Source organism: Idiotropiscis lumnitzeri, chromosome 3 (assembly GCF_059441095.1).
Source record: "Idiotropiscis lumnitzeri isolate Australia: NSW breed Sydney's pygmy pipehorse chromosome 3, RoL_Ilum_1.0, whole genome shotgun sequence".
Taxonomy (NCBI): domain Eukaryota; kingdom Metazoa; phylum Chordata; class Actinopteri; order Syngnathiformes; family Syngnathidae; genus Idiotropiscis; species Idiotropiscis lumnitzeri.
Window position 1 is genome coordinate 8546744 of NC_142393.1, and position 9201 is coordinate 8555944.

The following is a 9201-nucleotide window of genomic DNA, read 5'->3' on the forward strand; positions in this document are numbered from 1 at the left end:
AAAAAAAGACAGGTCAGTTGTGCATTCAAATCATCACAACGGAATCGTTTTCTTCTGCGCACCGACCTGATCTTGCCCCATCATGCGTCCCATCACCATTGGATTCATGCCCATCTGCCCGCCCATTTGACCCATGTGACCTGCTCCTCCACTGGTCGCCATGCCACCGTTCATCATCATGCCCCCATACTGGCCAGGATTGCCCTGCTGCCCAAACTGCTGCTGTCCTGGTGGTACTTGTTGTGCAAACGGCTGCGGAGGGTACGAACTGATATGGGAGCAGACCAGATCTCAAGATAAACATTCGTACCAATGGCATGACAAAATTGTGGCAGCCATTTGCTCACCTGCTACGTCCCATGCCTCCCTGTGACCAGCCCTTCATTTCCGTGCCCTGGTACACGGGACCGCCCTGTTGGTGTTGTTGCATCATGGCGCTTTGAGGCCCTAGGCGGCCCGCCATCATGGCGTTAGGAGGACTGTTGGCAACGGAGGGGCCAAATGAGGGGTCTCCCTGCTGGCTCATACCTGTAAGAGTCAAGTGAAAATTAATTGCAGAACCTGTTTCCCGCATTGTGGTTTATCATTCACACCCCTGCGAAGTAATAATTTTTAAAATGTTTTTTTTTACAGTGACTTAATTTGTTCCGCAACCCTGTTTGTAACTCAAAACGTTCGCTAATCATGGTAACAGATTTGAGATCTTTATCATGATGGAAGAAACCTCCTCCTGAGTTTCATCTCCCTCTGCTGAATGCACTTTCTGAATAGCCCGTGCCTGTTCAAAAATTAACATGCATTCAATTAAAACGAAATTACAGCAAGGAATGCTGTGGCATAATAAATATCCTGTACATTATTTTTCTTCTCTTCTCTATAAGCGACACTCTAATGTACATGTCATACATAATGTCCTAAGTTTTTGATGGAAATGTAAAATGACATTTCATTCATTTCAATTGTGAATGATGATTTAAGTGTTTTGAGTTGAGACAAATTCAACTGAAATCTTAAGGCTCCGCAGAATATAAAGTTTTTCTATATCTTACTATATCGCAGTCTGAAACGCATTCCCCCGCATAAACCGTGTTCACGCTTCTCTGAGCCCTGTACAGTTCCGATAATCACCACCAGGGAGCAGCATTGTTCCACTACGCGGCTGAACTCACCGTAATTCCCTCCGTATCCAAACTGCTGCGGACCAGGCTGACCCATGTTTGGTCCTCCCACACTATTGTCCATGCCGCCAGGAGCAGTGACGTTAGGCGGGGGGCTGAATCCACCTGCAGCTGCCTGTTGCTGTTGTTGCATCAGCATCATCATGCGCTGCCTCCTCATCTGCATGGTCACCATCTCCCTGCTGCGCTGAGCCATCATCTGAGCATTCAGGAAACCCTGTTGGCAGAACAATCTTCAGAACATCTGAGGAAGTCTTATCTTAGCTAACCTGCCTGATAGTCTAGAATTTCTGGATCTGAGTTTGTGCTCAGCATCTCCTGTGTGGAGTGTGCATGTTTTCCCAATTTATCTTGAGTTTCCTTTAAATTGTCAATAAGTGTGAGTATTGTCTATGTGGCCTGAAAAGCTGGATACAACAAAATTCAGATTAGTGTCCGCTGGGACAGACTCCAACTCAGCCACAAACCGAATGAAGAAAAATTAGGGGTAGAATTTTAATGGACTAACAAGTAAAATCTAGTGATGTCTACCTGTCCAGTCATGCCTGGCTGCATAGCAGGCCTCATGCCAGGATTTCCTCCAGGGTTCTCCATCTTCATGCCCATGGCCTGCCGTGTCTGATTCATGAACTGATGAAGGAAAATAATTTGGGATATAATCAAACCAAAAGGTATCTCATGTGGATAGTCCCCCCCAAAAAATCTCTTTTTAAGGTTACTTTTTAACGGTGCTAAAAATAATCATTTTATAATTACAAATAAGGCCTTGTAAGAAGCTTACGAAAACAGTAATATGCAAATTTTTATCTGAATGTAAAATGGCACCAATATTAAAAATCTTCCTTTTTGTTGTTTTTAAATGTAAATATCAATTAATTGTATTTACATATAATATACTTGACAAACTTGGGACTCATACCTGCTGTCCCTGCAGCCGTTGTTGCAACTGGAGCCTCATGGGTTTGTTAGCAGTCATCATCCTGGGCCTCATCATGTTGGCACGAGGGTGCCCCATGCTTCCCATCCCACCCATGCCAGGGAAATTATTACTTTGGCCCATTTGCGACAGCATGGGCCCAAATCCGCCTTGCTGAGGTTGCCCCTGCATAGGATTGCCTCCGTAGCCGGTCTGCATGGCAATGGTCGGGGGTCCGGGATAGCCTTGTCCATAAAGAGGCTTCTGGTCCAGAACCATGGATGGTTCTTGTCCCGTAAAAGGCTCCAACGGCGGTTCCGCTCCCTGGGTCTGCAGGAAAACACAGGAAAGGCATTACAGTCAGCTGACCAACCTTTTTCTGTCTTATTGATTTATTTTGTGTTCATTAATACTGGAGAGTTGACTCTCTCTGGGCTCATTTATCTCACTTCACGAACGAACAGATAAAATATTTTAAATTAATCGCAGGTGTGAGGGCTGTTTTTTAAATTTTCTATTACTACAATGAGAGGACGATTTTATCTCTTCCTGTACTTACCTGACTGACAAGGTCTGGGATGCCTAGCGCCCTGTCAATCTCCTCCAGAGCGGTGCCATCTGTGTTGTTCAAAAGGGAATCCAGCTGGTCCAGGAGTGCCCGCTCGTCGCTTTGACCCTCACTGGTAGTGGGTGGTGCCAGAAGTTCATCTAAGGGGTTTGCAAACTGGCGTCTGTGGCAAATGCACATACAGGTTACGTTTTTTTGTACGACAAAATACAAACTATGTGGTGGGCTGCGATCACCTGTTGCCTTCCATCCCCATTAGAGTGTCCGGCCATGACGGATTGTGGTGGCCCTGCTGGCTGAAGGAGCTCACACTCATCACCATGTCAGTGGAACCACCTTAACCACAAGACAACGGAAGGCTATTTTGATGCGTCACATGCAATTGGCAGTCAACGTGAACGCAGCGACATACCCATATCCATGAGCTGCTGCTGCAACATAGACCTGGATCCTGGGTTGCTGTTAGAGCGGCTCACCATGGGACCACCAATCATTCCCTTGCTACCGTTGTACTCCATGTTGGGACGCATCATGGAGGTGTGAACAGATGAACCCATTGGACTGGGGCTAGAGCGGGATATACCCCATTCGCCGCTTGCCCCCATGGGAGACCTCTGGGTAGCCATAGCCCTATTCATTGGTCCTGGGAAGAATGAACGAGAATCAGCAATGCGAGAAGGTTTTAAACGTGACATGAATTCATTTTAGTATTGTACATTAGAAAAAGTAGCAGATCCCAATAAAGACCAGCACACAATGTACAAAAGATGGGAAAAATTTGTGTACATACCCATATTTCCTGGGTAGCCATCTGGACTACCCATCATATTCTCCTGCTTGACAAGCATGGGGCGTCTTCCTGGTCCTCCAAGGCCACCAGAAGGCTTCCCGTCTACGGACAAAGCCCTCTGGAAAGGCACACGAGGCCCCACACCCAAACCTGGACTCTCTAAGTCAACAAAACATTCACAGTCACTCATTCCGCTGAATTCCAACAACTGTTTGAAGACTTGATTCGAGTTCTACTACAGAGCTGAGAAACGGAAACACACGACATGCCACATGGTGACTAATAAACAGATGTCATTGCTTACCCTGAAGACTATCATCAAGGCAACCCTGGGGTTTGTTGCTGTCGTTTGGCCCAGCAAATCCGGCCTGATCCGGGTAAAAATCAGAACTGGTCCCCCTAAGATCTCCCAAGATAGATTCAAGGTTGTGCAACTGGAAAAAAAAATGTAGAAACTATTACATCAAGGTCCAAACAGCTTTTTCAGGGGGAACAGTTGATGAACATAATCTGGATTTACATCATCAGGTGGTTCTGACTTGATCTTGCTCTCGTGATGTTCAGGAACATGGCCAGGGCCGCCACGTGAAGGGCCGCAAGCAGTCCCAGAGGGCCCCTTGCCATCTAGCTCCTCCAATTTGGGTTTGATGTCAACTGGCTCTTTGGAATCATCCTTGTTGAGGAGATAGTGGAGAAGGGCATGGGTCTTCTCCTTCTTGGGGCTAAGCTGCTCCTGCTTCGGCTCAGTGATTAATCCAGGACCACTCCCAGGCCCCGAAACTCCCGGACCTCCTTCACTGCCCTCTTGGCCACCCAGTGCCACCTTCCCCGTAGCTTCAGCTGTGATCTTTGCTACTTCATCGGGTGTATTGCCATTCTGGAGTAGCTTGTGGAGAATCTTGTGCTTTTCTTGGAGTGAGCCGGTGTAGCTGGCAGATGTGGAAACGCCTCCCAACCCACTCGTCTGGTTGGAATTGGCATTAATAGAGGAAGAGGAGGACACCCCAGTGGATGAAGGGCTAGTCATCCCTCCAGCGGGGTCCTTACTTTCTGAGACTGCCGGAGTACTACTATTGTTTGATGGCTGCGGAGCAGGAGGTATTGGAAGTCCACTTCCACTAATTCCGATCTCTTCAGTTGGCGAGGTCAGCAACTGCAGCAATTTCCTATGGCCCTTACTTTCTGGTACCCTTCGAGTTGGCTCCAACGTTGCCGCAGGAGCCTCGCTGCCCCCGTCTCCTAACTCTTTAGGCGTTGCAGCTGCCTGGCTGTCGGGTCTGTCTCCAGAGCCTTCAGCCTGTGGATGCTGATGATGGTGTAAGGGATGAGGATGATCGCCAGAACCAGGCCCAGGCCCAGGCCCAGGCCCAGGCGCTACGCTTCCCACTGGGCTTTTGGGTCCATCCTGGCTTGGTTTGGCCATTTGGTGCGGCTGAGAGGAAGAGGAGGAGTGGACACTAGGAGAGCTATCTGGTTTATGGACTGGTGAAGGAGACATCAGTGTGGAGGGGATTGAGTTCCCAACTCCTTCACTGATAGCTTGTAAGGCGTTAAGGGAGCTGCTGGAGTAAGTTGTCGTGTTCCCACCGCCTCCTCCACCACTACAAATGCCACCCATTGGAGAGTGCATGCCTGAAAGCAAACCACAATATAATCAAGCAAGCACATTAACAAAATGTTTTGGATGTTCAACAATGACCGACTCACCTCCAGGAGAAAACTGACTGGCGCCCATTTTTGGACTTCCTCGATTTCGGGGTGACATTAAGAGTCCTGATTGGGGAGCGCCCATCCGAGGGCTTCCTGAAGGGCTGTTCAAGCCACTTAGCCCGAAGCCCCCGCTACTCTGAAACGGGGGCTGATGTGGATGGTGCTGCATGCCTTGGCTTGGGTTATTCATGGGACTCATATGTCCCATCTGACTCATCTGGATCATCCGGTTGCCTATGGCTCCACCCCCACCGCCACTACTTCCTCCATATGCAGAGCATCCGCCCATCTGACCCATGTGACCCATATGGCCCATGTGTCCATGCTCGTTCATTCCGAAGCCCCTGTTCATGCCGCCCATGCCCCCCATCACCATCCCACCACTGGGGTTCATGTTCATTTGAGCATTTGGGTTGGGGCCTCCCATGGGTTGCTGTCTCATGGTGTTGGGCATCATGTTGCCACCTTGAGATGAGCGGTAACCATTCGGTTCTCTGATTGGACACGGAAAATAAATCAGTAATTAATTATCATGTATTATGTATTAGAACAGGGGTGGGCAAACTACGGCCCGGGGGCCCACCCCAGTATTAGAACCTACTACAGATGCCAATTCAGCTTCCAACAAATTACTAAGAAGTTAAATCTGCTCTTTATATCACAGCATACAATATGTTCTTTGTATTTGCAGTATCTAACCTCTGAAGGAGGTGAGTAGAAATGAATCCCTGCGGCTCATTGCTCATTGGGTGACGGTACAGTTTGCTCTTCGTCTGGGCTGTGACGGGCGTGCCGTCGGACAGTGAGAAGCGATACAGTGGTGTCTCGGCATGGCCCTGCAAAAAAGCTGTACAGAAAAGCCACATGTTGAGCCATCAGTATAATTTTTGTCATATCATTTGCATTTGCAAAGAGCTCCGATTGATGAGAATTATGTTTGATGTGTGCAGCCCTTTACTAATGTGTAACGCACCCTCGTGATAATGGCGTTTGTGGGACCAAGGTTGCCCGTCACTATGTTGGAGGAACATTTGGATGCAACGCCTCAATAAATCCTCCCAGCCTGGACGCACTGATGCTCGCAGAGAGTTCTGGTCAATCTGGATCAGATTACCTGTCAGAGTGGGTAGAAGGAGGACAAATGAGGAAGGCGAAAATGCGAGACTTGAGAAGGAATTAGTCACGCTTGAATACTCGGTCTTTGGTAAAACCTGTTACGTGAATGTTCTCACCTGAAAGCTCGTGTCTTGTATTGAAACTTTCTGTTCTCTCCATGGCTGTAACCCGACGGGCTACGCATATCATACATGACTGCAAATCTGGTAAAGGGAGAGAGGGGTACGTCATGTGTTACGGTATACATAGGTGCTTTTTGTTTCCACCAACCAATAAAAAATAACAATACATAATAATCACTCATCTGTATATGGAGACTGGAAAAAAAATGACCGGAGTGAAGCGCTTCGAGAGAACATCAGTATCTCAACAAACCTACAAATCTGGTACATGTCGGGTGTTTTTTTTTTTCTCCAGATGCTGGACTGGTGCATACTTCCAAATAAAACAAATGTGCTGGCTGGCTCAGACACTAATTTAGCGTCTGCAGGAAAGGATGCATTTTCATCAAAGTAGACAATATTTTTTTCTTCGTACATTTCAGCCATGTAGCCTTGGTCTTCTGGCACAACTTCACGTTATCATTCGCTGAGGTCATTCTACAAGAGTTTGTGCATCCTTGATTTTGGATTTCTTTCATCTAATGAGGGTTCTAGACATTTCCTCTGATCATTTAACTCAAGTTGTCACTTTTTGGATTCTACTTATCCATAAGACAAACATATACATTTTCAAAAATGTAGTCCCTGCCTCCCAAAGACGTATTTATACGTCTTAGCCTCTTTTTTTGCGTCATAGCTATGTGTTTTTATTGGATTGGAACACAATATTCTCTAGGGCTCGCAAAATCAGTCAAAATCCAGAAAAAGATGGAATTGAGGGGTTTCCTCTAGTGAAAATTTCTGGGATTAAATGAGTTAAGATTATCATTATGACATACTCAATTTAAATACAATCCACATTCTAATCATTCTAAATGTTGTTGAAGGTCGCTGGAAAAGATAATTGCATGCATGCAAAAAAAAAAGTTTTGATGTGTGCCCGATGTACCTTCACCCTCCTCAATCATGGCCTTTGGCTGCGTAAGAGCAAAGCACTGCATGGTCTCATAGCGTGGCCCTCCTGGTCCCTCCTCCATAGCGCCATGTGCGTGGCCAAATTTGACAAGCATTCGGCAATTGAAGGTGTGACTCTTCTGTCGGGCTGCCTCGTTTCCCCACGACACTCCATTTACTAGAGAAGGACAAAAACATGACGTTTTCCCAATAAATGACATGCATGTGAATTCTCACAGTCTACAATCCAATGTCACAGAAAAGAAACAGACCGCTTTGAAACGTTCCCTTCCCGAGTCAGATTGAGAAGCAGGTGTCTCTTCTGATGTTCGTATCCCAGCTAAATGGACCGAGGGATTACTGTAGCTAAGGTGTCGATTTCCAATACCTCTCTCCTTCCAAATGCACTCTGTGCCTAGCAGAGGCCAGGTATATTCTGTCATCTATCCTCATTAGGGTCCTGACTCCTCATTACACTCACAGACTGCCACGCACACACGCACATGGGTGGCACGGCAAAGCAGAGCAGGGGTCACCTTCGGGGGAGGGAAGAGAGAGGACGAAGACAAGAGGGAGCCAAACTTCACAGAGAAAGCAGAAAGCATCTTGCAAGGTCTGTGTGAAGTCTCAAGACCTTGAATTGTTGGCAGGGAGGTTTCTGTCAGGCAGGTGCAGGGAGGAGATGAACTGGAGGTATGTCAAGAGGGTAGTTGGATAGAACAAATGGAGCTGGGGAGGTGTTGGGGCAAGCTGACAGTGTTAGTTTTTTTTTTTTTCCCATCTCTACCAACAAAGTCCCGCATAGTCACAGGTGGCAAAATGATGGCAATAATAAATTAAAAACATCAGCCCATTACAAAAAGATACCACACATTCCTTGTTATTGAGTTGAGAAGTTGTTTTTTTTTGTGTGTGTATTTAACTGTAGATGGCGTGGTCAGTGATCATCCCGCAGGAATGTGCAGCGAGAGGTCATTTCATTCACGGCTCCGGAAGCCTAATGATGGTGGCGCGCAGCAGAGCGAGACACAATGAGCGAGTGGGAGTGCAGGCACAAGCACGCTGTAAAATGGCCAACTGTGAGATTCATCTTATTTGGAAGCCATCTCAGTTATGTGTGTGTGAGTGTGAGTGTGAGTGTGAGAGAGTGTGAGTGTGAGTGTGAGAGAGTGTGAGAGAGTGTGAGAGAGTGTGAGAGAGAGTGAGAGAGAGAGAGAGAGAGAGAGAGAGAGAGAGAAAGAGAGAGAAAGAGAAAGAGAAAGAGAAAGAGAAAGAGAGAGAGAGAGAGAGAGAGAGAGAGAGAGAGAGTCGGGACAGGTAAGAGGAGACAAAAGGGGGCGGAATCCAGGAAGGTGTAGGAGTAGTGGCCAGTTCCTTTGTTGTTGAAAATTGCTCAATCCAACAAATATTCATCACACACATAAGGGCAGGTGTGGGCAAACTACAGCCCAGGGGCCACATGTGGCCCGTTAAACGTTTTAATCCGGCCCGCCAAACTTGAAAAAAAAAACATTAAATGAATAAACCTTGTTAATGTTTTATTTTCTAAATACTGTGGCGTGTCAAAGACAGATATTTTGTTGTAATGCTTTTGTTCACTTTCATTTAAAATTAAATTCATTTTTTTTCTCCGATGAGGTGAGGTGACCAAAACACTCCATCCATCTGCTCCTGGTCCGGTCCCTTTGTCAAATTTTAGAACCCAATGTGGCCCGCCAATCAAAAGGTTTGCCCACCCCTGCTCAAGGGACTTAGTGAAAACCAAATAATTCCGTCTTTAGCATGTAAATGTAAGGAATGACATGTATGCATAAATAAATCCAATGAAGTAAGAGGCGCGTGCGGAGTTGCATATTCGTCAGTAAGTC

The 9201-nt window shown here is 46.7% G+C and overlaps 1 protein-coding gene across 3 annotated transcripts in view; it reads right to left on the reverse strand.

Moving 5' to 3' along the window:
* Positions 1-9201, reverse strand: part of LOC148339757 (nuclear receptor coactivator 3-like) — a 49169-nt gene that overhangs the window by 2777 nt on the left and 37191 nt on the right. For all 3 annotated transcript variants that reach the window (XM_088290316.1, XM_088290318.1, XM_088290317.1), the window contains exons 6-21: positions 7329-7511; positions 6395-6481; positions 6136-6276; positions 5862-6009; positions 5160-5656; positions 3973-5084; positions 3757-3886; positions 3453-3611; positions 3075-3305; positions 2899-2998; positions 2654-2825; positions 2098-2424; positions 1710-1808; positions 1170-1395; positions 348-528; positions 67-268 (exon numbers count right to left, since the gene is read on the reverse strand). In XM_088290316.1, the coding sequence (XP_088146442.1) occupies positions 67-268; positions 348-528; positions 1170-1395; positions 1710-1808; positions 2098-2424; positions 2654-2825; positions 2899-2998; positions 3075-3305; positions 3453-3611; positions 3757-3886; positions 3973-5084; positions 5160-5656; positions 5862-6009; positions 6136-6276; positions 6395-6481; positions 7329-7511 (3995 nt within the window). The remainder of the gene's footprint in view (positions 1-66; positions 269-347; positions 529-1169; positions 1396-1709; positions 1809-2097; positions 2425-2653; positions 2826-2898; positions 2999-3074; positions 3306-3452; positions 3612-3756; positions 3887-3972; positions 5085-5159; positions 5657-5861; positions 6010-6135; positions 6277-6394; positions 6482-7328; positions 7512-9201) is intronic.